Source organism: Myodes glareolus, chromosome 17 (assembly GCF_982192425.1).
Source record: "Myodes glareolus chromosome 17, mMyoGla1.1, whole genome shotgun sequence".
Lineage (NCBI taxonomy): Eukaryota > Metazoa > Chordata > Mammalia > Rodentia > Cricetidae > Myodes > Myodes glareolus.
This window is the reverse complement of record NC_142042.1, coordinates 12,706,426-12,732,050: the sequence shown is the minus strand read 5'-3', so window position 1 is coordinate 12,732,050 and position 25,625 is coordinate 12,706,426. Positions and strand designations below refer to the sequence as shown.

General features: G+C 44.9%; 2 protein-coding genes and 1 long non-coding RNA gene across 4 annotated transcripts; 2 read left to right on the top strand and 1 right to left on the bottom strand.

Moving 5' to 3' along the window:
- Positions 1-1,633: 1,633 nt before the first annotated feature.
- Positions 1,634-3,107, bottom strand: LOC125412810 (uncharacterized). The gene is made up of 2 exons (XR_007235707.3): positions 2,900-3,107; positions 1,634-1,819 (listed from the first exon to the last, which is right to left on the bottom strand). It is a non-coding gene; the product is annotated as an uncharacterized LOC125412810 (long non-coding RNA).
- A 249-nt stretch (positions 3,108-3,356) lies between these two features.
- Positions 3,357-16,172, top strand: Bcl10 (BCL10 immune signaling adaptor). Of its 2 annotated transcripts, none has more exons than XM_048453666.3 (3): positions 3,357-3,571; positions 11,574-11,862; positions 14,788-16,172. In XM_048453666.3, the coding sequence occupies exons 1-3, from the start codon at positions 3,515-3,517 to the stop codon at positions 15,138-15,140; spliced, it is 699 nt and encodes a 232-aa protein (XP_048309623.1). In that variant the 5' UTR covers positions 3,357-3,514; the 3' UTR covers positions 15,141-16,172. The 2 variants fall into 2 exon arrangements, with proteins under 2 accessions (XP_048309623.1, XP_048309622.2); XM_048453665.2 differs by lacking the exon at positions 3,357-3,571 and adding an exon at positions 3,578-3,742.
- Positions 16,173-18,789: 2,617 nt separating this feature from the next.
- On the top strand, positions 18,790-25,401 carry C17H1orf52 (chromosome 17 C1orf52 homolog). Its single transcript, XM_085677602.2, has 3 exons — positions 18,790-19,114; positions 19,668-19,866; positions 24,367-25,401. Exons 1-3 carry the CDS (start codon positions 18,842-18,844, stop codon positions 24,438-24,440), a joined length of 546 nt encoding a protein of 181 aa, XP_085533728.2. The 5' UTR covers positions 18,790-18,841; the 3' UTR covers positions 24,441-25,401.
- Positions 25,402-25,625: the final 224 nt, after the last annotated feature.

Below are 25,625 nucleotides of genomic sequence, written 5' to 3'. Positions count from 1 at the left end.
ACAACATCTCGCCAAAGTTCACATCCACTGGAACCTCAGATCCTTTTTGAAAAGACATACATGTGTTGTGTCCCTTAATTGTAGGACCCAGCCACGACAAGCTCAATAGAGGCCTGAGTCTCAGTAGTTTACCCTGGTTCCAAGAAAGACCACAAACTGAGACAGCCCAGGCACCACCCAGAACAGACCATCCAAAGGAAATTCCTAACGCTCCAACCATTGTAGATGGGATCACCTGCTAGCACACACCCATTGCTTTTCACCAGGACACTCCTAGACAAATGTCAACCAATCAGGGGTCCTGAACATTAGAAATCCCTCACTCCCACCTTTGCAGCTACAAAAACCCAACCCCAACTGAGCTCAGGGCTCTTTGACCACTCCGGTACAAAGAACACACAGAGAGTCCGAGTTTGTAGACCTGTGTAAGAATAAAGGCTCTTTGCTTTTACATAGAAGACTCCATCTCCTAGTTGGTTTTGGGGGGGATTCTGTGATCTGGGCATAACATTAACCACAAGGAAACGTTCTGAGAGACTTGTTAAGCAATTCATCACTGTCCCGGGCATCGTAGGCTATGACCCTCCCTCCGCCCCCACCTGTGTCTGCAGCTTCTAAATTGAAGCTACAATATAAAGATCAGTATCTCATGTTCCAGAGTAGGACTTATAAGTTAAGATGGAAATGCAGGTTCATGTTAGTGGTTGGGAAGAGGTACTTACCGCAAAGAGTGGCCAGGCATGTTCGCATGAAGCAATTACAGTCTGGCCCTGAGATTTAGCAGCAAAGGGGAAACGAGTTTCCTGATGAAGGGATGAGAATGCTTTAGAAATTGGGGACTGAGAACCACAGGCTGTGGTCATGCACAAGGTTGAAGTCGGAGGATGGCTTGAATCCGGTTCAACACTGGCCTGGAAAACACAGACCTGACTGCAAAGGAAGAAAAAAGGGAAATTGCTTGAAAAGCTTTCATGTGATGACGGAGAGTGTTGACCATGGTGCTCTATGCTTGGGTGGATGGAGAATGAAACTTGGAACTGCTCCTCTTTCTTCCACCCTTCTGCAGCCTATTCTCTTTTGATAGCTACAGCGAGCCTTTCAAAATAAAATCCCATCACCTCTCCCCTTCTCTTCCAGGTGTTCTCGGCTCCCTCATGGCTCCCACCTAGCTTGTCTCCCCGGCTACCTTCCTTCACCTCCTCCAACAGTGAAAGCCATCCTCGAAGCGAAGATTGCATCTGTCGCTCCTCTGCTCTGAAGCCTTGGTGGCTTCCCTTCTGACTCAGAGTTTACCTGTGTGACTCAGAGCAAGGTCCCATTAAACCCTGACCGTGACACACAAGAGTTCATCTCCCCATCGCACGGAGCCTGTGTTAGCGTGTTAGTGGAGGTGCTCTCCATTCCCAGAGCTTTCGCCCTCTGTCTGCGGGGCTCCTCCCTCGCTTCCTGCAGGTGGGAACTTTATCCCTTCTCTCAGCGAGGTCTTTGTCTCCACCCTTCCTATTTCCCTTCTTTATTTTAACTCTTAGCATTTATGAGCTTCTAACATGTTAAACACATCAAACTTTTCAAATGTCGACCTTTTACCCCAAACAAACACATATTATAATACAAATTTCATGAGAATAAAATATGAAATAAAACAGATTTTATTTTTGCTTTTCAGCTTGTTGGAGACACGGTGCTCCTATGTAGCACTGGTTGGTCCATAAGTTACTAAATAGCCAAGAATGGTCTTGATCTTGGACAATCCAATCTTGGCCTCCCAAGTGCTGACAAGTACATCCAATCTTTTGATCTTGAGACAGGATGATATCATCTACAGAGTTCAAACACAAAATCCATATATTCAAGATGCAAAAAATATTGCAAAAAAAGAAAAAATTCCATAATGGTTTAAGTAAGTTTATGATTTCATCAAATTTATAGCTATCCTGGGGCCAGATGCAGACATCTGGTTGGACAAAACGTCTAGCTAGTTTGTGCCAAAACAGCCCAGCTGAAGGAAAAGGATGTTTGGTCTGTTCTATTCACCAAAGGCTAGAAGAATGTCTGGGGTGTAGTAGAGTAGCTGGCATTCGACAGATGCCTGTTCCACGGAAGGGCAAATGATTAAGCAAACAGGGTGATAACAAGATGCTGGATGACACAGAGACTATCCTACTACCTGTCAGCGTGAAACAAGACACAAAACATAATGTAAAAGTCAAGATTCCTGTGCTGGATAAAAACTGCATAGGTGTGGCTGTAAGCCACTTCCGGTTCTTTTGTTTCATATAAAGATCCGGGTGCACGAGTTTGCCTTTGGTCCTCTTGTTGCCTGAATCCACACTTGCGGAGTCACCACCACTTTGCGCATATAATCATTTCTGGCATAGGATTCTATGAGGAGCTCCTCATCCACCACCGCGTATGTTTCCATACGCTGCTACAGGTTAGAACACCATTCTGGGAATAACCATTTGGCCTGCAGTAAAATAACTTCCCCATCACAAGGTACCTAAAACTCTTGCTTAGTGAGCAATGATAAAAGATCAGAACAAACGAGAGCGCAACTGTGCGCCAGGTAGCTCCAGAACCTTAAATATATAGAGGCCCTAAAAACTAATTAAATATATCTCTATTCCATAGGTTAATAAGGGAACATGTTCCTAACGAATAGGGACTTAAAACTATCCAAACATTGCTTTAGGTGCTAAAATGGTGGGATTGCAGGTGATGTTTTTAATCTTAACACTTTGTTGTTATTTACTTTGTTGTTGTTTTTTATTTTCTGTTCTCACGATCCTCTTGTTCCTGTCTCCCGAGTGCTAGGTCGTGGGTGGCAGTGGGCCGGGCCCAGGCCCTCAAACGTTTCAATCCTGGAGTTCTATTGTGTGTGCCTGTATACTTTGCATACCTGTAAGCGTTTGTGTATGATCAAGTAATTGTAAAACCTGGACCAGCCCAACAACAGGAAATCGTTCCGCAACATCTGGAAAAGAGAAGCACAGCCCTGGCCGACTCAGCCCACACTCCACCCAAATCAGGAGTGTGCGGGGGCGGGGAGATCCCGCTAAACCGAGAGGCTAAGACCCCGCCCACGGGGATGAGTCCTTCTCGGGAGACCAATCCGCAACCTTATGCAAATAATAAGTGGGCGTGGTTAGAGATGGCCTCTGCCTTCGAAGCCACTCCGGAAGAAGGAACGGGGGGGGGGGGGACCGCGGGCTAGCCCTAATTGGCTGACCCATGCGTGGGGCGGGGCCTGAAGGCAGACCCGCCTCCCGAAGGGTGGTGCCTGCGCTCAGCGTTCTAGCCTAGGAACGTAGAGGGGTTTGGAGTGTGGCACCGCAGGCCTCGGGGCGGGGCCGGAAGTGGGGCTCTGAGGTCCGCACCTCTGCGTTCCGGGAGGCCGCTGTTCCCCTGGATCTGTTCCTGGTCCTCTTCAAGTCACAGCCTGAATCCGGGAGACCGGAGCCTTCAGCCTGGGCGGGGCGGCGCGGACCGGAAGGACGCCATCCGGGCCTCGGCCATGGAGGCTCCCGCGCTGTCCCTAACAGAGGAGGACCTGACTGAAGTGAAGAAGGACGTGAGTAGCTCGGCCGGGTTGGGCGCAGCGGGACGGGCGGGGATGGAGGAAAGCGGAAACCCGGAGCCGAGCGACGGGGAACTTCGGATCGGAAGAACGCAAGGTCGGGGCACACAGCACGACCCGCCTGCTGCATCCCGGGGCTGGCTGGAAGTGACCCAGCAGCCAGCTGTGAGTCCACAGGGAAACCTATTGGCGCCGGCTTGGGTGTTTCTTTGCCATCCGCTTCACACCGGTGGCTCTGCACCCTTGCACCCTGCTGATCCCCCACCCTAGCTCACCCCCGCGGGAGCTGCTTGGCTAGGGCCCCCGGAGGGCTCTGTCTGGAGCAGACGCTGGACCAGGTGTCCCCCGGTAGGAGAACAGATGGGGGAAACTCGTCTGTCCGGGGGGCTGCGGAAAGCTCGCCAGCTGAAAGCACAGCCTGGAATTCCCCTAGTAAGCAGACGCCCACGTATTTAAATGAAGGGGGGTGTGCGTACATCTAGCGAGGCTTGATTCCCAGGTAAACGTTGAAAATACTCAGTGGCTAAATTGCCCTCTTCTGCTTAGAGCACGCAGAACTGCACAGACACCTTAATATTTGAGAAAGATGACTTGAGGCACGATATGTTTCGTTTTTCTTCTCCTTTAGTTACATGTTTTGCCAGAAAAGAAAGAAATCAGATAAGCACTGCTTGAATTAATATACGTGAATTCACATTAAAAACAGTAATTCGTTCTTGCTTAGCATCGTAGTGCTATCGAAAAGTCGTCTTTGCGAACTTGACAGCAAGTTGTTCTAGACGTCCTTCCGCTTCAGATCCCTTTTTCTACCATACCTTACTCTTTGTAGGGTTTATTGCACTGCACCCATAATTAAAATTGGCATGGTTGACTGGGACTTGTGCTGCATGTATGTAGGTCCCTTGTTTGGTGGAGTTGGCAGGGCACTTACTGTATGGAAAGCTTTACACTCCACTTGAAACTAGGTCTTCAATAACCACTATTATTATTAAACTTATTAAAGATGCCAGAAAAACGATGCACATGGCAGCTATGCTCCCAGTTCTGTTTCACACAGTTTGGAATTTTCTCACAATCCTTGAGATAACCTGTAAGGAAGAGAATTGCTTTCCATTTTATAGCTGGCAAAGGCGGACCAGACCTGCCTATAGACACAGATGGGAAGACCACTGCAGACCTCTTGTTTCTGGTCCGGTGGGCTCACTGATGTTACTTACCCACCCCGGCGTTCCCAGTTTAGACCTGTGTCAGATGTTCATAACCGTAGAGAAGCGATGCATGAGCCACAAGGTGGCTACAGAAAATATTTTTTCTCAGGTGTCTGTCCTATTTTCAGAACTGCTGTGACAAGCTTGAAAATTCATCCACACAATTTGAACTTCCTTCTTTCTCAACTCCAGACCTTTATTTACAGACGCTTTTTAGGAACCAAGTTTTAATATTATACAAATTATTCTTCTGTTTTTAGTCATTAAACTATTCACAATCCTCCCCCCCCTCCCCCCCCCCCCCCCCGCCAAACTGCTTGGTGTCCTTTTAGGAAGTGGCTGAAGTTATTTACATGAGGCTGTGTCTATTTTCAGGCTTCGCTTTCTGTGGCGTCTGTTGCCTGTGGTCAGCCATGGCCCCAAAATACTTAACGGGGATGTGACAAGTTTATATGGTACAAATTGAGCACTTTTCTAAGTGGCTTGATAAAATCCCGCCCTATCCCACTGTGTCTGGCCAGGGCCATGAGGCAAACCTTTTCCCCAGTGTTGTATGTGTTACCTGCCTGCTAGTCCCTTAGTAGCTGTCTTGATGAGATTAGTTTTTATGGCAGAGAGCTTCGGTATGGGGTTGGAACCATGAGGTTTCAGACATCCCCTGAGGGTCTTGGCACAAGTCCTTATGTTGGGGGGAGCACTGTCCTGCTGCTGATCCCCCAGGTGTAGACGAATGTTTTTTCCTGGCTTCAAGTCCCAAATAACTACACGTAGGCTTTTATTAATTACAAATGCTCAACCAGTAGCTCAGGCTTACTACTAGCTAACTCTTACATTTTCAATTAATCCATATTTTTATCTAGGCTTTGCCCCAGGCCTTGGTACCTTTTCTCAATAAGGCGTGCCCATGTTCTGTCTCTGCTCCAGCATTCTCAGTTTGGCTCTCCCGCCTAACCTTATTCTGTTCAGCTTTTGGCCAGTTAGCCTCTTTGTTAAACCAATTACAGTGACATATGTTCATACAGTATAAAGGAATATTCCACAGCCAGGACACCTCTGTCTCCAGCGCTCCTCCCTCTTCTCATCTGTTTGTTTAATGTCCTTTTTTGGTTGAATTTGTTCTCTGAAGTTCATAATGTACTTTGGTTCTAACAGTTAAATTAAGAACTAAGACAAAGTTCTGTTTTTAAAATAGCTTAATTTTGCAGAGTGGTGGTGGTCCACATCTTTAATCCCAGCATTCAGGAGGCAGAGGCAGATGGATCTTTGTGAGTTCGAGGACAGCCTGGTCTATAAGAGCTAGGTCCAGGGCAGGCACCAAAGCTACAGAGAAACCCTGTCTCGAAAAACAAAACAAAAACAAAAAAAGCTTAATTTCTTGAAGGGAAATAGCCATAAAACAATAATTTTGGAATATTGTATTGAATTTTTCATTCATCCAAAGCACTGCACTCTGAAATGCAGATTATACAGCATTAAACAGAACACCACTGCTTCTTACCTACTCCAAATATATAGGTCATTAAAGCTGAAAAATAAAATATCTTTCATGGAGCTGGAGAGATGGCTCAGTGGTTAAGAACACTGCCCACGGGCTGGAGAGGTGGCTCAGAGGTTAAGGGCACTAGCTGCTCTTCCAGAGGTACTGAGTTCAATTCCCAGCACCCACATGGTGGCTCACAACCATCTGAAATGAGATCTAATGCCCTCTTCTGGCCTGCAGACATACATGCAGTCAGAATATTGTATATGTAATAAATAAATAAATCTGTTTTTTTAAAAAAAAAAGAGCACTGCCTGCTCTTTCAAAGGTCCTGAGTTCAGTTCCCAGCAACCACATGGTGGCTCACAACCATCTGTAATGAGATCTGATGCCCTTTTCTGGCCTGCAGGCAGACACAATACTGTATACATAATAAATAAATAAGTAAATTTTTTTAAAAAAATAAAATATCATTCACATAACCGTACAATTACAGATTTGGTCAGTGCTGTGCAGACAAGCACTATACTGTGGATGAGATGGTCAGATGTGCCTGAGATTGATTCCTGGAGGTCATGACAGAGCTGGGGGAGGAACACCTGCAGGAGAAAAGAATTTACTGACAGGGACCTAAAACAGTCAAGACCTTTGTAAGTTCAGAATGTCGAGAGAAGGCAGAGGGTAACAAGATGAGATGGGAAAGGTGGTCTCAGTAATCTCATGAAGGACTTGATTTTTTTCTGCTAATAGAGGCTTGCTAAGGAATTAATAGGATTTTTGTTTGTTTGACTTTTAAAGATTTTTCTGCCTTTTCTGTAGACTAGGACGTGAGTAAAAGTAGAAAAGGTCGTGAAAAGTCTTGACTAGGTGTCCTGGGAGATGGTTTGGATCAGGGTTAAGGAGCAGCGCAGGTGAAGCAGAAGTTTGGGGTGCTTTTTAAGAGCACAGAAATAATGGGACTTGATGGGCAGCTGAAACCGAGGAAGAGTGGATCTGATGGTCAGAAGAGAGCTCAAAAGGAAAAGGACAAGCTTGGTATTGGGAACCTTGACGACTACAGATGGGGCCCTCCCTGTAAAGGTGCTCTTCTGCAGTCCCTGTCATTTGGAGGCTAAGGCAGAAAGGTCACAAGTTTGAGACCAGCTGTAGCAAGACCTGGGGAAGGGGTGAGAGGTGCAGAGACCACAGTGAATTGGGACATTGTGTATTTGTTCAGCAAGGAAGTTGTGTCTGGAGGAACACTGTCCCTGCTCTGAGAAGCCAGATAAGATGAAGGTGGAAAGGTTCTGTCAGAAGAGCAGATCATTGGTGACTTCGGGAAGAGCGTTGGGACACAGTGGAAATGTCTGGGGATGAGCTGGAAAATGAGATAAAGAAGTAGGAATCTGGTGCTGCAAGAGGTGTGTCCAGCTCATCCTGGATGCTAAGGTGAGGCTCTCAAGGGATGACCAGTGACCTCGGTCTTAAAAGGTGAGGAGGAGCTTAGGGTATGAAAAGAGGAAACCAGACATGTGACAACATGAGACAGCGACAGGCCTCAGCTGTAGATGAGCAGAAGTCCTAGGGCAAAGTGCTGCTGAACTACCACACTTTCAAGAATCTTCCCTGCCATGGTTCAGTAGTCACTGGACATTGAACTTTTACTGTCTGTAAGAGACTAGGCTGAACAGACACAGTTAATAAATGGGACCTCCTGAAACTTAAAAGCTTCTGTAAAGCAAAGGACACAGTCAACAAGACAAAACAACAGTCTACAGAATGGGAAAAGATCTTCACTAACCCCGCATCAGACAAAGGTCTGATCTCCAAAATATACAAAGAACTCAAGAAATTGGACAACAAAAGATCACATAATCCAATAAAAAAAATGGAGTACAGACCTAAAGAGAGAACTCTCAATAGAGGAATCTAAAATGGCTGAAAGTCACTTAAGGAAATGTTCAACATCCTTAGTCATCAGAGAAATGCAAATCAAAACAACTCTGAGATTTCATCTTACATCTGTAAGAATGGCCAAGATCAAAAACACTGATGACAACTTAAGCTGGAGAGGTTGTGAGGAAAAGGGAACACTCCTGCATTGCTGGTGGGAATGCAAGCTGATACAGCCCCTTTGGATGTCAGTATGGCAATTTCTCAGAAAATTAGGAAACAACCTTCCTCAAGACCCAGTAATACCACTTTTGGGTATATATCCAAAGGATGCTCAATCGTGCCACAAGGACATGTGTTCAACTATGTTCATAGCAGCTTTGTTTATCATAGCCAGAACCTGGAAACAACCTAAATGCCCCTCGATCGAAGAATGGATAAGGAAAATGTGGTACATTTACACAATGGAGTACTACACAGCAGAAAAAAATAGCAACAGCTTGAATTTTGCAGGAAAATGGATGGAGCTAGAAAACATTATGTTGAGTGAGGTAACCCATACACAAAAAGACAGTTATCACATGTACTCACTCATAGGTGGTTTTTAAACATAAAGCAAAGAAAACCAGCCTACAAACCACAATCCCAGAGAACTTAGACAACAATGCAGACACTAAGAGAGACTTACATAGATGTAAATCTACATGGGAAGTAGAAAGTATAAAAAAACAAGATCTCCTGAGTAAATTGGGAGCGTGGGGATCTTGGGGGAGGCTTACAGGGGGAGGGGAGCAGAGAAAAATGTAGAGCTCAATAAATATCAATAAAAATGTATTAAAAATAAATAAATAAAAAGAGAGCCTAGGCTGAACTCGGGAGGTAGAGGGAAGCGATCTCTGTGAGTTCAAGGTCAGCCTGCTCTGCAGAGCTCCAGGACAGCCAAAGCTACACACACACACACACAAAAGCAGAGAGAGAAAGAGGGATGAGCCTTCACACACATCATTCTAGTTTGTCTTCCTAGATGGTTTAATTCTTTATCCTTATTTTGTCAAGGAAGATCTTGAAGTAATCTGTACCTACTTATCAAAGTATTTGTAGATTCAGAATTTTAACAGAAGTGTATCTCATTTCAGAGCCATGTTCTTAATTATTTTCTAGATTTTTTTAATGTGAATGTTTTGACTGCATATATATACACACACATACACACACACATATATATTCCTACTATGTTTGTCCCTGGTGTCCACAGAGATCAGAAGGCCTCTGTCAGATCCCCTGGAACTAGAGTTGTGGATCATTATCAGCCTCCATGTGGATACCCAGATCCACTCCAGAACAAGTGCTCTTAACCACAGAGCCACCTTTCTAGTCCCAATGCTCTCAGCTTCTAAGCTGTGCTTCAGTAATACCTAGTAAATCATAGGCAGAACACAGTGTGGCTGTAATTTATGTAACAGTTCAGATGTCTGTTTCCTCCTGAAAGTTTGTAAAAGTGTAGGTGATGTCTGAAAGAGAGATTTGAGAAAGGAGGGAGTTAGAAAATGTTGCTTTTCTGTTATCAGCCCTCCAGGATATAAGGACCTGTGTCAGGCAGTGCCAGCCGTGCTGGAGTGGTGATGATTGGCAGCAGTGAAGAAGAATTGGGGTTGATGGATGGTGTAATTCCAAATGAGCTGAGAACAGAACAATAGGAAGATAACATGTTGAATTTGAAGTGTCTTGAGATGTCACAGTGGAAAACATCTTGATCACAGACATAAATTTGTGACTTGTCAGCATACATGGTAAAAAGGGCCATAGGAGTTTTTCAAGTTCATCTTTTAAATAAAATCTTTCACCCACATTCACAGTATGTTCAGTATATCCAAAATGTTTTCTGTGCTGTCGTGGCAATTTTCTGCTTGTTTCCTTTGACCCCAATCTTGGTTCCCCCTAATCCTTTCTAAAAGTTTCCTATTGCTTTTTATTTATACACGTTTGATGACTCTTCCTCTGGATGACAAGAAACATTCCTCAGCATGTTGTAAAAGTCTTCCATGATCTAACTCTAGTTCTCCTCCCTTAGCTTCATTCTTTACCACCCTCAGATGCACACCATAGATAGTTCTTCCCCGCTGCGCTGCTGCACAGCTTCAGGCCTTTGTAAATCCCGAGCCTGGACGGAGTTGTGCACCCGCGCTCTCCTTGTTTTTGATTAGTGATCTCTCTTTGCAGGGCTGCATCATGTGGTCCTGTAATTACTGCATGTGTGTGCTGTGTATTCCCCAGCTGAACTGGGGGCCCTTTGTATACAGTGTGCAACTCTTGTTCGCCTCCTTATGTTCATGCTAGGAACTTACACATAAAAAGTTTGCTGTGTGGATAAATAAATGTGTGTGGGAATTCAGGAGATTAAAAATCTTTAAGAAACCTCCAGATTCCCTGCCACTGTTTACTAACTAGGCTCTACTGAAATCTTCCACTGCCTTTAGCTCATTATAAATGTGAGTCAGATTAATCACCATTATCATTTTCCCTAACAGGATCGATCGCATAGTATGTGCCATGCAATTTCTAAACAATTTGCATATTAATTTATCCCTCCGAACTATCACACGCAGAAACAGGTACAGAGGACTTAAGTAACCTGCCTAAAATAATGTGTCTAGTAAGCAGGCACGAATATGTAATGACTGGCATCAGATTATCATCGTTTATTAAGACAAACATGGACCTGATTTAAACAGTACACACTATGCATTGAGTGTTAATTACATGCTACCTCATTGACACATGCACCATTTTGTTTTCATGTTTCAGAACTAGCTTCTCTTAATTTAAGCTTTCCTCTAGTCTCCTTTTTCCTAAGTTTTCCAGCACTCCCTCCTAGTTCTTTATGTTCCTCTCTGCATCCCTTCCTTCTCCCTCCCACAAAGACTGGCTCCATCAGTTGTATAGGTTTCTAACTGACCTCAAAGCCAGACATCTGGGCCCTTTGGGGTTTTGAGTTTTGTGTGTTTTTAATGGTTTCACAGTAGGTGATGTAAAAATTAATAACAAACATTAGAAAGTTGCAAATTGTGAGGCTCCACACCAAGATGTTCTCCCTGGTCCTAATTGTGAAATTACTTTCTTAATAGTTACTAGAATCTAAAAAAGTTTTTTTTTCTTTACCCAGTTAACTAGGTGACCCTCTGCAGACTTCTAGATTCTGCAGGCCCTCCTCCAATCAGCTGGGTGTTAGCTTTCAGGTGTGATAAAAGATGAACCAGACCCGGGCAGCAGAGTCTGAGGACTGTGTGGGACCCACTTGTGCATTTTAAAGGGCCCAACCCTCCTGACCTCAGAGCATTGCCTCGTACTGCCTAAGAGTCCTCTCTAATAACCAGTCACTGCTGTTTTCCCACGTGTTACAAAGTAACGCTGAAGCATCTTTTCTTTTGTCCCTTAGGCTTTAGAAAATTTACGTGTTTACCTGTGTGAGAAAATCATAGCTGAGAGACATTTTGATCATCTACGTGCAAAAAAAATACTCAGTAGAGAAGACACGGAAGAAATTTCTTGCCGAACTTCAAGTAGAAAAAGAGCTGGGAAGTTGTTAGACTACTTACAGGAAAACCCCAAGGGGCTGGACACCCTCGTGGAATCCATTCGCAGGGAGAAAACACAGAACTTCCTGATTCAGAAGATAACGGATGAAGTGCTAAAGCTTCGTAATATAAAACTGGAGCATCTCAGAGGTGAGGGGTGCTGTGTGTGCAGCAAAACTGGAGCATCTCAGAGGTGAGGGGTGCTGTGTGTGCAGCAAAGCTCAGGGTCAGAGCTAGTTCAATTTACATTTCTTACCAGATACATTGTCATGTTACAAAAGTGATATAAACCCAGTTGGCTGTATCCGTAGTCATTTAAGATTAAGAAGCTTATTTCTAAATTGTGCCATAAACGTAATCCATTCAGAAATAAGCTCAGAAACACCGTTACATTACATTTTAGGAAGAGGAGCTCTGTGGCAGATGCCTGTATTCCTAGACTTAGGAGGCCAAGGCAGGAGGACTGCCACAAGAGGAAAGCCAACCTGGGTTACATTGTGAGTTCCAGGTCAGCCTGGTATTTAGAGTGATGCTCTGTCCTGACAACCGAAGGACAGTCTATAGACGATGGATCTTAAGTTTGCCTGAGCTTGTCTGTGTGATTTTTCCCACCAGTTAATTAGAAGCTGTGATTGGCACATGCTTATAAGAATCCTGCATAAAGTATACATGAATTTAAACCAGTCAGCTTGTAAGAGGCATGGGACCTGAGACTGGCCAGAGAGGAGCAAGGCACCTCCCATTTCACCCTCAGCCCACAGCACTCTCTGACAGGACACTGTGTAGAACTCTGCTCAGTTTAAATCCCCAAGATAATCCTCCCACCCCTTCCCCATTTCTCCAGAGCACCGAGTTACACACACACACACACACACACACACACACACACACACACACACACAAGCTTAGGCTGTAACTGTGCCTGTTCCTCTTGATGTTGGCGATAGAGAAGTGAGTCATTGAAGGCTCTGCATGTAAGAAACTCAAATCTGGATGTCTTTATTGCATCTCCTCTTCATGAGCTTTATGACCAGCATCTGAGTCAGGTTTGGTGGTCTACATCTGGGCGCTTAGGGGAGGACTATGGTTTTTGAGGTCAACCTGGGCTACTCTCTAAAACCTTGTCTCAAAATACCAGTGAGTCAGAGATGGAGAAAGGGATAAAAATAGTGAAAAAAATAGCAGAAAAAATGACCCACAAATTCACTTTTAGATGTCATTGGTTTTACCTGTAACTGTCACCTCCATTGCTGTGCCTGGAGACAGCTGCACTGCCTCTGCTAAGCATAACAGGCAGTGTTTGCGTCCGTCCTGTCTGGGCTGACTGTCCATTAGACCGGCAGGTCATGGTAGAATTCTACGGTTGGAGAAAGCGCTATTGTTGAGAGCCGCGGTGGTCGCTGGCTACCTGCAGCTCCCACTGTGCACGGCAGTCTTGGAACACTGCATGGCTGCCTGTCAGTGCTGGTGTTCTCAACCCTAATAGTGACAGCGAGCGTCTCGGGTCACTAAATCCTCTTCGGTTCTAACACCCCAATTACTCGAGAACCCCAATTACTCGAGAACCAGTAATTGCCATTTATTGGCTTGTAAGGTGTTTTTGTTTTTTTGAGACAGGGTTTCTGTGTAAGTGTGGAGCCTGTCCTGGAACTCACTCTGATAGACCAGGCTGGCCTCCAGCTCACATAGATCCGCCTGCTTCTGCCTCCCGAGTGCTGGGATTAAAGGCGTGTACCACCACTGCCCGGCTTGTAAGATTTGAGTACATGTCTGATTACATTTTTTTAAATAAAGTAATAATATTTTTTGCCAGAATGCTAAAGAATGTTTCTTAGATAAAAATGGTAGTTGTAATCTTAGCACTCAGAGTTCAGGTCGCCCTGGGCTGCTTAGCAACTGCAGCACTAACATACACTATACGGTGAACTGTAGAAATAACATGTTACATTCTTTGGACTCTGGAGGGGCCCATCACCCAGCTCCCAAATGAATCACATGCGGAGGCTCATCTTAGTTATGAGTGCCCAGCCTTAGCTTGGCTTGTTCCTTGCCTGCTTTTCTTACATTATCCCATCTCCCTTTTGGCTGCTGTGTTTTTCCATACACTTATTTCTTTAAATCTCACTGTGTGAATTGCTGTGTAGCTGGGAGGCTATCCCCTGATGTCCTCCTCCTCCTCGGGGTACTCCTGAACCCCTTCTCCCAGTTTTATCCTTCTATATACTCTCTGCCTGGCAGCCCCGCCTATCCTTTCTCCTGCCTCACTATTGGCCGTTCAGAGCTTTACTAGACTGTCAGGTGTTGGAAGCAGGCAGAATAACCCAGCTTCACAGAGTTAGGCAAATGCAACTTAAACAAAAGTAACACATCTTACAATAATATTTCCAGCAGGGAACCCTCTCTCAACGGAAATAAAATTTGCTATGAACAGCTGCTTGCCTTTTTTTTTTTTTTTCTTTTTTTTTTTTAGTATATCTGAGCTGTTTGCCTGCACTTGCATGCCTGGTGCCTGCAGAGTCCAAAGAGCACATCAGCCCCCCTGGAACTGGAGTTACAGATGGTTGTGAGCCACCATGTGGATGCTGGGAACTGAACCAGGGTCTTCTGGAAGACCAGCCAGTCAGTGCTCTTAACCTTTGAGCCACTTGGCCTCCTACCCCACCCTATCCTTCAGCTGTTAACTATGCAAGTAATCATTGAATGTGAACACTGTGGCATTGAGTTAGCTGCCTTGAGACGGTGGCCTGAGCCTGCCGTGTAAATAGTAGTAGTCTTGTCAGAAGAGCAAGTGAGGTTTGCAGAGGCTTGTGACAGCAGCATTTGTAAACTGCAGCAGAAATCCTGCCGCTGAACATCAAGAGGCAGCCTCTAATCCCAGCTCTCAGGCGGCGGTTACAGGAGCCAGCCTGGGCTACATAGTGAGTTCAAGGGCAGTCTAGACTACACAAGACCCTGCCACAAACAACGTACTGTGGTGATACGGGAACTAGCTCACAGTCCACGAGGAGTTAGAGGGTGGGAGGCGTGTCCGGTTTTGCTTCCCTTCTCATTTGCTTTCGGAATGCTCTGTTGTAGGTTTGCAGTGCAGCAGCTGTGAGCCCTTTGCCGCTGCCGCCACCAACAACCTTTCCAGGTCCAATTCAGACGAGAGTAATTTCTCAGAAAAACAGAGAGCATCCATGGTCACGTACCATCCGGAAGGAGAATCGAGCACCGCTCCCTTTTTCTCCACTGAGTCTTCTCTGAATTTGCCAGTCCTGGAAGTTGGCAGAACTGAAAACAGCAGCTTCTCCTCTGGCACTCTTCCTCGACCTGGGGACCCCGGGGCCCCTGCTTTGCCCCCAGATCTGCAGTTGGAAGGAGGAACTTGTGGAAACTCGAGCGAGATGTTTCTGCCCTTACGGTCACGTGCTCTCTCACGCCAGTGACGCTTCACTGCCTAGTGTTGAAACATGTTGTGAATGATAGAATCTTTTTATAAAACCACTGTAACAGTACACTCACGCTTCACATGTGTCCTAAATCACAGTGTGCACATTTCTGTAAATAGGATTTGTTAGAGTAAAGAAGCACACTAGGGGTAGCTGGGCGTAAATCATGGGTTTGCTTCTCTGTATTGACCCTTTTCTCTTTTAGATGTTTAGTGTTTTCAACTTTTTATAAGACTAATTTTATCAACATATTTCTCAATTTGAGAAATCAACTCATGGGCTGAGAATAATGTTTCTTAGCACATTTATGCTACAAATTTTCAGTTTGATATTTTTCCCAATGATCTGGCCGTACATCTCAGCAGTATGCTGTTCGGACTTGTAGAAAGGCCAGGCACTAAGGAGAGTCTCCCGCTCCTTGGTTCTGAGAAGCCTTCGGGTTCTAAAGGAGCACCTGTGACCTCAGTGGCCACAGTTCATTTTGTACTACTCTTGCCAGCCGACTAAGTGCCTTTGGGTTTCAACCTTTGCGTCCTCATTCTTAGCTCTGGAGAATATCTTCCTGGCTGGGCAGTGGGTACATGCCTTTAATCCCAGAGGCGGAACTCTGAGTTCAAGGCCAGCCTGGTCTACGGAGTTCCAGGACAGCCAGGGCTACACAGAAAAAAACGGAATATGCCAATAGGATATTACTTGCAATTAATTAATAGTACTTGTAATTGGCTAAAAATACTTCCTCTGAGCCTCTCATTCTTTTTCGATGAACACTGCTATGTGGATAAAGTAACTAGAAAATTGTTTTTGGAATATGTGACAATTTTTTTTTTAATATTTTCATCAAGCAGCCACTGGCTACAGCTGTGTTTTTATTGTATTACAAAGTTTGACTAACTTTACACATTTAAAAAATGCTGATTGTTTTCATTTAAATTATAAATACATATTTTCTGATATCCACCTTTATATATTTCTATTATTTAAAATGTAAGAAATGAAAAGTTGCTATTAACAATAAAAAATTTTAAGGTAGTAATGTTTCAGGGTCAACTCAAAATGTCTGATTTTCGAATGTCTAACCCTTTTTATATATACTGGTTTTTAAAATAGAAAACAGTATTTCAAAGCCAACATGCCTATGATTCTACTACCACTTGGGAACTAGAAGCAGAAGCATAGTGAGTTTGAGGTGACACAGTGAGTTCAAGGTCAGCCAGAGGCTGTAGTCAAGACTGTCTCTGAAAGTGGCAGGGAGGAGAGAGACAGAAGAGGAGCTATAAATTGAGAGGATGCCTTGACTCAGTAGTAGGCTGTACTTTGTTACTAAGTTAATGGATACAGTAGTAAAAGTTACTTTTTAGGAATACCACATTAACACAGTATAAAAATCATACTTCCCGGTTCCCTTTTTAAATTGCTTTTTGTTAAAAGCATGCTGTTTGTGCAATTGTAGGTTTAACAGGAAAATTGGGCAAAATAATTATTAAATCCCTCTTCCTCCCTGTTCCTCATACTTACATTGATGTGGTAACTTGTTTCAGTCAGTAGGCAATATCGATACATTGTTATTAACCAAAGTCCATCTGGGGTCTCCCTTGGTTGAGTTGCAAGTTTTTAGGAATATTTGTATATATCTACCCCAAAAGTGTCCTAGCCAAGTAGTTGATTTCACTGCTTTAAAAAAATCTTTCCTGATGCACCTGCTCTGCCTCCCTCCATTCCCAGCCCTAGCAAGGACTGGCCTTTTCTAGAATGTCTCATTGTTGGGACATAAAGAAGAGAGCCGTCTCAGGCTGGTTTCTGCTCCTTGGGCTTTGCAGGTGTGTGTCTCAATGGAGCAGCTTCATCCTTAGCTTAGTACTGGAAGGGCCAAACAGGCCAGGGTAGTGGCAGTTAGTAATTTAGGTTGTCTCTTTGTTTTGTTTTTTAATGTTTTTAGTTTTGTTTGCCTTTTTCATTTGTTTTATTAAATAACTGTGTGTATCGTATATATATATATATATATATATATAAATACATGTTTGTGTGTGTGTGGAGGTCAGAGGTCAATGTCTGTGTGTAATATATGTGTGAGTCCATGTTTGTGTGTGTACCTGTGTATAGAGGCCAGAGGTCGATGTCTGTGTGTGTAATATATGTGTGAGTACATGTTTGTATGTGCCTGTGTATGGTGGTCAGAGGTCTATGTCTGTGTGTGTAATATATGTGTGAGTACATGTTTGTATGTGCCTGTGTATGGCGGTCAGAGGTCTATGTCTGTGTGTGTAATATATGTGTGAGTACATGTTTGTGTGTGTGCTGTGTATGGAGGCCGAAAGTCCATGTTCGGTGTCTTCAGTTGCTTTCAATCTTACGTTTTGGAACTCACCATTTGCCTAGCCTGACGGATCCTGGAATCCTGGCTCTGTTCCCACACCCTTGGGTTACAAACACATACCACTACATCCAGCTTCTCGGTGTGTGCTGGGAACCCAAACTCGGGCGATCACATCTGCAGCAGGCACTTTATTGACCGAACCATCTCCCCAGCCCCCGATAATCAACTCTGAGTCCTTATTTTTATTGCTAGAGATTTTTTATCGCCTGTCTAAGAGGCTTTGCCACCCCAGCATCTTGATGTCACTTTCAAGTTTTCTGGAAATTCTGTTGTTTTATGTGTTTGTCCATTGAGCTCTCATTCCTGGTTTGGTTTGCTTTTGAGACAGAATTTCAGAATAACCTGAGGTAGCCTCAGGCTCATTACCTAAACGAAGATGGCCTTGGGTGTCTGATCCTCGAGCCTTCACTGCCAAGGGCTAAGATTACAAATTATTACCACCACACCCGGAACTAAATATGATTGGGGGGACCCCAGGACTTTGTACTCAGAGAACATCTATATCTCTCAGTCTAGGTACTTGGATGGAAATTATTTTAGAAACACTCAGACCTATTTTCTCATAACTTATAACCCAGCAATATTCATTGATGTCGCCCGTGGATGGCCGTTGAAATAATTGCTAGGAATATACACACGAACTAGGCCGTGTAACCCCTTCCATCCTCAAATTCACAGCCCTGTCCCATGTTAGGAGGTAAGAATCAGGCAGGATGCTAGTTGTTAGTTAGCGTGTCACCTTTGATCAGGGATCCTTAACTGGGATCTAAATATTTACAATGATATTAACTTCTTTGAGGGAGCGAGTAAAATTACTACACTGGCTCTAGTTTGTGGCAATCCTCCTGCCTCATCCTCCCACTTGCTGGGGTCAGAAGTGTGAGGCCCCACTCCTCCATGCTTGTTTGTTCATACCGATGTTTTGCTTTGAGGTAGTGTCTCGAGCCCTACATAATACTAAATTGGCAAGGAGCCCCTTGTGTGCACCTCTCTGGCCCCCAAAATTTGCAACAGCCCACCCGCCTCTATCCTAGGATTATAGACATGCATCAACATGCTTGGCTTTTCTGTGCCACAATTACAAGCCGAGAATGACTATGACCACTGGTACAGGTTTTAGGATTCCCTGGAAAAAAGCAAAAATAATCTTGCTTGGGGACCTTGGAATCCCCGCCTCCAGCCTCTTTCCCCCCCACCCAGGAGCAGGAGCGCAGCACCGCCGCTAGGGGACGCAAACGCACCACTTGCCTGCCAGTCTAGCGACGGGGCGGGGTCAGCTTCGACTTCCGGCTTCCGGCCGAGAGGGTGGGCGTCCGCAGCCGTCATGGCAGCTGAGGAGAAGGACCCGCTGAGCTATTTCGCGGCTTACGGGAGCAGTAGCTCCGACTCGTCGGGCGAGGAGAACAGCGAGCCCGAAGACGGGGGTCGCAAGGAGGTGGCCCCGGCCCCGACGACGGGCGGCCGCGGGAAGCAGGCGGAGAAGCGGCTGCCGGGCCCCGACGAACTGTTCCGCAGCGTGACCCGCCCGGCCTTCCTCTACAACCCGCTCAACAAGCAGATCGACTGGGAGCGACACGTGGTGAAGGCGCCCGAGGAGGTGAGGTCCCCGGCCCCGCGGCCGCCCCGGGGCCCGCCCCCCGCATGCACTCAGCCCGCGGGAGGCCGCGCGTCCCCACGGCCCCGGGAGCCCGGGGGGTGTCAGCCTGGGCTCGCCCGCCCCTCCGCGCTCGGGGCCCCCAGCCGGGCGACGACTAACGGTGGTGACTCCCCGCCCCCTGCTGCAGCTTCTCCCCGAGACCCCTTCCCTTTGACGCCGAAGTGCCTGCGCTGCTGCCGCCAAGACAGTGTCTCTGCCGCAGCCTCCTGAAGGGGTCAGCCTGGCCGTAGTATCTGAGACTGGATTCTTCTTTGGTAACTAAAAGTTATTAGCTTTGTTTATCTAGGGAAACCCTTTGACTTTTCGCTTAACAGTATTGTGATGTTGATGGAAAAGAAAATGTGTCTCTAAAGCCTAAAGGATTAGAAAATAAAATAGAATTTTAAAAAAAGCCAGCCAGAAAGATGAGCAGTCGACAGGGAGGTGCATGCGCTCGTATGGATCGCAGGAACCTCGGTTCGTCACAGGGTTTCTTAATGTGCTTACTTAACAGCCTCCAAAGGAATTCAAAGTCTGGAAGTCCAACTATGTGCCGCCCCCGGAGACCTACAGTACTGAGAAGAAGCCGCCGCCGCCCGAGCTGGACATGGCGATAAAGTGGTCGAACATCTATGAGGACAATGGTGATGATGCCCCCCAGAATGCTAAGAAAGCCCGGCTTCTGCCCGAAGGGGAGGAGACGGTGGAATCAGGTAAGAGTGCTCCTGAGACCTCAGCCCTTGATGCCTCTCTTTAAGGAGAGGTACTCAGTGGGCGTCATTTAGACTCTAGTGACTTGACAGCCTTGACTTTGAATACCAACAAGAATCACTTCCATCTTTCGGGTTTTCCGATTTATTTGGTATGAGACAAGGTCTGTGTAGCCTGGATGCTCTTTGAGGCCAGTCTGCCTTTGCCTCGCAGTAGTAAGATTAAAGGCGGGACCGCCTCTCCCATCTGTGCCTGAAGCAGACTCTCCGAAGTCCCCAGTGCCTGGTTAGAGCCGCGGGTGTTCAGCACAGGTTCCTGTAACTATGGCTGGTGTGTGTTGAAGGCTTCGTTTTATATTGAGACAGTTGTGCTTTAGAACTAAAATCAGGTTGGCAGAGTGGAATCCTGTGCACGGGAACAGGACAGAGTTTCTTGCTTTTGTTGGTAATCTCATAGTTTTGTCTCTCACTTGGACTACCACAGTAATCTAACAATTTCTAGTACACTGTATTGATAGTAATTTATTCTCCTTTACCTGGGATGGGCCAGTGCTGCTCGCTCACCTGTGCGCTGTTTGTTCATAGACCCTGCTTTGTGAGACCCCCATCTGGTCCTCTGTGTGTGGTCCCACAGTTAGCTGTGGGAAGTGGATGGCTGTCGAGTTGAGCTCAGCATTCTGGACTATTGTTTTAAAGGCTAGTTGCTTTTTTGTTAAACAGATTTCTGTTCTTCCAGTACACGGGCCAACCTTAGCAAAAGATTGTTCTCTCTATAGCAGGAGGGTGTCTACTGTTGCTGAGGATATCTTGAACTGAGTTCTCCTGCCTTCACCTCCCTAGCACTGGGACTATAGGCATATCCTTGTCAAGGTTTTTTGAAGCCCTTAAACTGTGAGTTTTAATACCTTTATCTTATGGCACTTAAGTATTTAAATAAAGAATCCTCGTACAGCCTTACAAAACCAGAATAGGAAAATGTAGAATGAGAGCTTATAACTGCCCAAGGTCACAATAAACACTTGGTGCAAGTTTCCTAATCGAGCATTAACACCTGACACAGTATGACCCGTAGCTCATTATCACTGTCTTGTAGATGAGAAAACAGTCAGACGTGACAGACTCTGCCTAAGTTCACAGCGTTGGGAACTGTCAGCCTTGACTAGGATGTGTGCCTTATTAAGCCGAGGTTTTCTCCCATCGTGTTGTCATAGTTGAAGAAGTAATCATTCTTCTCAAGGGACCAGTTGGTAGTCTGGTGCCCGTACATCTCTGTCCCCTTGTGACAAAGGCCCAGAAGTTATATGCAAGTAAGCAAGGATCATCTTTTTTCTAACTTGTGGGTTCAGTTACTAGAAATTCATATAAATGGCAAATAACATCCACATTACCTGCCATAGCTAACTCTGTCCTTTTGATCAGAAACTGAATGTAAGCAATTAAAAAGACAAAAAGACCAAGGGTTTTCTGGCTTAAAGCTGGATCGTATGAGGCTCAGGAAACAGCAGTCATAACATACTGCACTCATAGGCCTGAGGACCCAGGATCTGCCTGGTTTGGGATTAAAAGTGTGTGCTACCACCGGCTGGCAAATCTTGTTAAATTGGATTTAAGTGTTGGTTACTGAATCTAACTCTTGTAATAAATGCCCCCACCTATTTAGAGATTTGGTCTGAAACTCACTACGTAGCCAGATGACCATGAACTTCTGATCCTCCTGCCTCTGCCTCCCAAAATGAGGTTGCAAGTGTGTGCCTCTCTGCACATTATGTGGGTCTAGATTTGAGCTTCGCGCATGCTCAGTGAACGTTCTACCAACTCATCAACATCCCCAGCTGATGGTTTCCTTTTGAGGAGTGATTTTTGCCATTGCAGACTGCAATACCACGTGAAGTCACCGCAAATATTGATTTGCCTTTTTCTTCTTGTATGTGTGTAAGTGTGGAAGCCACGGGACAACCCTAGGTTCAGTCCTTGTCCTCTGCCTTGTTTGAGACTTTTTCTGCTATGTATGCTTGTGTGTGTTTTGTATGCATGTATTCATGCATGCTGTGTCTAGCTGGCCTTTGAGTTGGCGTTCTCTCTCTGTCTCTCCTACCTTGCCTTGGAAGCACTGAGGTTACAGACAGGTTTACTGGTCGGGCTTTTTGCATAGACTGTGGGGATTCGAACACAAGTCCAGAAACATCTCCCCAGCCACTGACAGTATTGTTTACCTATAGTTTGTAATTAATGAAGCATGTATTGGAAAGTCTACCTCCTTAATTATATTTTAAATTAATTATTACACTACGTTGCTTTTATCTGGCCATCCCATATTCTTCCTTTGTCCTTTTTTGCCATTTACTTTGAAAATCTAGAGGAGCTGAGAAAGGTTAAATCTAGCCTTGTCTCTCACTGTTTATCAGGGCTGCTTGTTTAGTGATTGTGAAATGCAGAGAAATAAGTTATATTTTCATAGCTTTAGTAACATAAACAAATTAACAAATAAATAGCAAAAACCAGCTAATGAAGCAGATTGGGGGTTTTATTGGTTTTGGGGTTTTTTGTTTTTTTGTTTTTTGCTTTTTTGCTTTTTTTGGTTTTTACTTTTGGTTTGGTTTTGTTTTTGTTTCTTCAAGGCAGGATTTCTCTGTGAAAGAGTCCTGGCTGTCCTGGAACTCACTCTGTAGACAGGCTGGCCTCAAACTCACAGAGATTCTCCTGCCTCTGCCTCCCGAGTGCTGGGGTTAAAGGTGTGCGCCACCAGCGCCCGGCCTGCTTTAGTTTTAAAACAGGTTAAGTTAATGTTTACCTTGAGTGACTCAAGCTGTGTAATAGAAAATATTGTTTTCATATCGGTGTGTGTGTTCTGTGTTAGGATTAGGATTTGGTTTGGTTTGGTTTGGTTTTGTTTTTGTTTTTTAAGCTATTCCTGTGCTAGTTTTTAAGGCAGTACCTTATTTTGACAGTAGGGGGCAGGCGCTCGCCTCCAGTCACTCACAGGACTCATTTTTCCAGTTGTAGTGTGTGGTTTCAGTGTTGATCAGTAGATTTACCTGTAGTAAGTTGGAGACTAAAAGAAAAGTTCCTTTTTAATGTGTTCTATAATGTGGCGTGATAGTAGTCTTCAGAAATGCTTTCAACTTCTCCATTACTAATTCTGGAATAATTTCAAGGTAAGCTTGAGTGTTAAGCTCCAGCTTAAAACCAAAGCTTGTTGATGTGGGTATGGTGGCTTCACACCACTAATCCCTATACCCAGGAAGCGGAAGTGGGAGAGTCAGGCACTAGGACCCAGCCAGGTTGTAGATTTTCGTCCTGTGATTTATGATTTCACCTTGGCAGTTTCTCTAAGTTTTTAATGTGAAGGCCTTAAAACATCAAAATATTTTTATGTCACCGTATTCTGTATTTTGGACTTTAGTTCAGCCAGCACAGAGACTTTGTGTCTGTAATCTTAGTACCTGGGAGGCTTGAGGTAGGAGAATCATGAAATCAGGCAAGTCTAGGCTACGTAGGGAAAGGGGGGGGGGAGTGGAGTAAAGTCAAGGCTGAGGGTGTTCAGTATGGAAGGTTGTCTGAAGGGGTTTGGTCCCTGCTACATGGAAGTCAGGAGGTGAGAAGCTGTGCGCATCTATGGGATTCTTTTGGTGTGTTGCTGTGTATCGCTGGCTGGCCTCAAACTCCTAGCAGTCCTCCTATCTCAGCCGCTGGAGGGAAACGCTGCCGGTACCATCACCACAGGTGGCTAGACTCTTGCAGCACACACTGTTGAGGGAGAGGTATGAACTAGCAGCTAGTCTGTGCTCGCCTGGGTATGTTGAGACACATTATTGAATTTTTTAAGTAGAATGAAAAGGTCCACTTTTTCAGGTTTGACACTTTTATTCATGGGAATTTTCCGTGGCCATAAACAGTAACAGTGTGGGTGGAAGGAGGTACTGTTTATTGTATGGTTCTATAGTCTTCCTCCACCCAAATTTTCCTTAGTCTGTTGCTGTAAAGATGTTCTGACGTCTAGGAAGGAATAGTCCAGAATTAGAATAGACAGTTGTGAGATTCTCTGAACCTCTTTGAGCTTTTAACCTCAGAACATATGGTGGGTTGATTGTAAGACTGGGAGAGGAAATCTGAGAGGAAAAGTCCGAGTGGTGGCCACTTGGCATGGCTAAAGGTGATGCATGTTTTGTAGAAAGAAACTGCTCTGGTCCCATGAGGTGCACTGTGTCTAAGTGCAAACAATGTGTGCAGTGGTAAATTTAGGGACTGGCTGTTTCAGAAAGAGCTGGTTTCCGTGGAAATTAGATAAATTAAGCCACATTAACATGTTCCTAAAAAGTTAATTTACAATTTGCTTGTTTTCAGATGTAGCTTAATATCGGGATCTGAAAATAGTATTTAGTTTTCATTGGCAAGCTTTCAGACAGCTGACGAGTGAGCTCTTTGGTATAAAGCTAATAAAGGGGTTTTCTGTGTTGATTTTTAAAGACTTACTAATGAAGCTCTCTTCTTTCCCACTTCAAGATGATGACAGAGATGAGCGTGCATCTAAGACGCGAAGAGTGGAGCCAGGAGAAGCAGCCAAGAAGAAGAAGTAGAGGAGTGGGGCCAGATCCCCAGGGCTGCAGAGCTCTGGGGATAGATGTGTCCTTGGGTGGAGGTTGGCTGTTGTGCATTATTATGAGAAAGTATTTATGTTAATGAACTAACAGTATCGCCTCAAGACTTTCCACTGTAGAATTCTTTCTTATTTAAAACCTGTATGTATTTACAACTCTAATGGTGACCTGTGATTGTGAACTGACAGTACTTGGAAGCATTCTGGCTATCACAGAATTGGTGACAGGCTTTGAGAGTTTTGTCACATGGACATGCCAGTGCTCTTTGAACCTTTTATAAAGGAATATATTTTTAAAGTAAATATATTGTAATGTACTGTGAACTTGTGGGTGCTTTTCATTAGTGTCTGTACAGTGTAAATAGCTGATCATGGAAATAAAATAACTTACGTCAACATTGCTATTATTGGATGCCACTAACGAGTATTTGTGACAGGCAGCCCATTGGCCCTGTGACTTTTTAATTCTCAGTAGGGATTAGCATGTAGGGAGAGCGTCCCATGTTTAGGTGCCTTGTACATACTTCTCTCCAGTGGTCCTGTAAAGTAGACGTCATACGCTCCGGTTCCAATGAAGAGAGCTTGAGGCCGCTCTCAGGGCTGCACAGTGAGTGAGTGAAGACTGGCAGATTCACTCAGGACTCTGCTCCAGAGTCAGATTAAACTACCTGACTTTTCATCAGACTTTATCAATTCCAAGAAAATGATCATCTCTTCCATGTCCATTGCTGTTGTTGTGGAGGTCTCGTCCTGTCCTGATTATTCAGCTGCACTTACCATATATGCCTTAGAGTGTGATGATTTGTTCATTTCCTCATTAAATATGCTGGAGATAAGGCTCTTGACAGCAAAGAAGAGCATAAGGTATCACTTAAAGTTGAGTGTGTTGAGTATATGTGATATAAGAGACACATTAAAATTCATCTGAATTTTTAATTTAACTGAGCATCTTGATTATTTTGTGGGCTGGGGGTGAAGCCCAAACCTTGTTCATGCTAGGTGAATGTTTTGGCTGGCTGCTGCGCTGTGTGCTTCCTTTGCCCAGCTCCTACGTTAATACTCTGCTATGTATAGCAAGCAAAGCAAAATGAACCTCTATTCTGTCTACTTCCTGAGTCCTTATTCCCTGGCTCCTCCAACTTCCCTGGGGCCAGCATATCCTCTG

Bases quoted from the DNA above. Each gene is read 5' to 3' on its own strand.
- C17H1orf52 (XM_085677602.2), top strand. From the start codon at position 18,842: ATGGCAGCTGAGGAGAAGGACCCGCTGAGCTATTTCGCGGCTTACGGG. The intron at 19,115-19,667 runs GTGAGGTCCCCG...CTTACTTAACAG, and splicing joins TGGTGAAGGCGCCCGAGGAG to CCTCCAAAGGAATTCAAAGT. The intron at 19,867-24,366 runs GTAAGAGTGCTC...TCCCACTTCAAG, and splicing joins GGAGGAGACGGTGGAATCAG to ATGATGACAGAGATGAGCGT.
- Bcl10 (XM_048453665.2), top strand. From the start codon at position 3,614: ATGGAGGAAAGCGGAAACCCGGAGCCGAGCGACGGGGAACTTCGGATC. The intron at 3,743-11,573 runs GTGAGTCCACAG...TTTGTCCCTTAG, and splicing joins AAGTGACCCAGCAGCCAGCT to GCTTTAGAAAATTTACGTGT. The intron at 11,863-14,787 runs GTGAGGGGTGCT...GCTCTGTTGTAG, and splicing joins AAAACTGGAGCATCTCAGAG to GTTTGCAGTGCAGCAGCTGT.